This window comes from Herpailurus yagouaroundi, unplaced genomic scaffold (genome assembly GCF_014898765.1).
Source record: "Herpailurus yagouaroundi ecotype Mexico unplaced genomic scaffold, PumYag 92829, whole genome shotgun sequence".
Taxonomy (NCBI): Eukaryota; Metazoa; Chordata; class Mammalia; order Carnivora; family Felidae; genus Herpailurus; species Herpailurus yagouaroundi.
In genome coordinates, this window is record NW_024421331.1 from 10,163 (window position 1) to 11,361 (window position 1,199).

Here is a 1,199-nt window from a genome sequence, read left to right on the forward strand (position 1 = left end):
TACTAGAGGAAAGATGAACTGTTGTATTATATATTATATGAAAAATGAATGACAACAGTACACTATCAAAAATAGGGATCCCTATTATTGAACCTGGAAAAATAACAAATTAGACATGTTCATACTGAGGAATATAGAAAGTTTGGCCATTTATTAAATTTAAATAGAGTTCAGGCAGTGACCAAATAGCACATAGCTTCTCAACATAGTCAGAATGCATGTGAATCCACCTTTTTTCGCCACAATTTCATCAAAGCTCTTTTCATCTCGCTGTTTCTCAAGCTGTAGATCAGTGGATTCAACAGAGGTGTAAGAAGTGAGTAGGCCAATGACATCACCTTCTTTGTTTCTGGGGAGTAGCCAGATTTGGGTTGGATATAAGTCATATTGGCTGTGCCATAGAAGAGGGTCACAGACGTGAGATGGGAGGCACAGGTGGAAAAGGCCTTTTGCCTCCCAGTGGCCGATGGCATCTTCAGGATGGCAAAGAGAATCCGAATATAAGACAAGAGAATCAACACAAAGGGGACCATGACAATCAAAATGGTGCCAGTGAATGCATAGATTTCAAACAGAAAGGTGTCTGTGCATGCAAGTTCTAGCACTGCTGGGGTTTCACAAGAGATGTGATTGATTTCATTGGGGCCACAGAAAGGAAAACTGAAAACCCATGTGGTCTGCACGGTAGCCACCATGATCCCTGAGACCCATGAGAACATTACTAATTTCATGAAAACCCTTTTGTTCATAATCATTGGGTAGCTCAGGGGATGGCAGATTGCAGCAAATCGGTCATAAGCCATCGCCCCCAGGAGAAAACATTCAGTCCCACCAAAAAGAAGAATAAAATACATCTGTGCAAAACAGCTCACAAATGAAATTGACGTTTTCTCAGTGGAGAGGACCACCAGCATTTCAGGCATAATGACTGCACTGAAACTCACATCCACCACAGACAGGTTCTGCAGGAACAGGTACATGGGAACGTGGAGGCTCTGTTCCAGGGAGATGATGACTATAATGATGGCATTTCCCATCAGAGTCCCAAGGTAAACAACCAAGAAAACCCCAAAGAGCTGCTCTTGGAGTTCAGGAAAGTTAGAAAAGCCCAAGAGGATGAATTCAACCACAGAGCTTTGATTTTGCCTTTTCATTTCAGTGGTGGAGAGTATATTATTTTTGTGGACGTATGTATATAA

General features: G+C 41.8%; 1 protein-coding gene across 1 annotated transcript; it reads right to left on the bottom strand.

The window, feature by feature from the left end:
* Positions 1-209: 209 nt before the first annotated feature.
* On the bottom strand, positions 210-1,154 carry LOC121026389 (olfactory receptor 10A3). The gene has a single exon (XM_040469257.1). It carries the CDS (start codon positions 1,152-1,154, stop codon positions 210-212), a length of 945 nt encoding a protein of 314 aa, XP_040325191.1.
* Between the last annotated feature and the right edge of the window lie 45 nt (positions 1,155-1,199).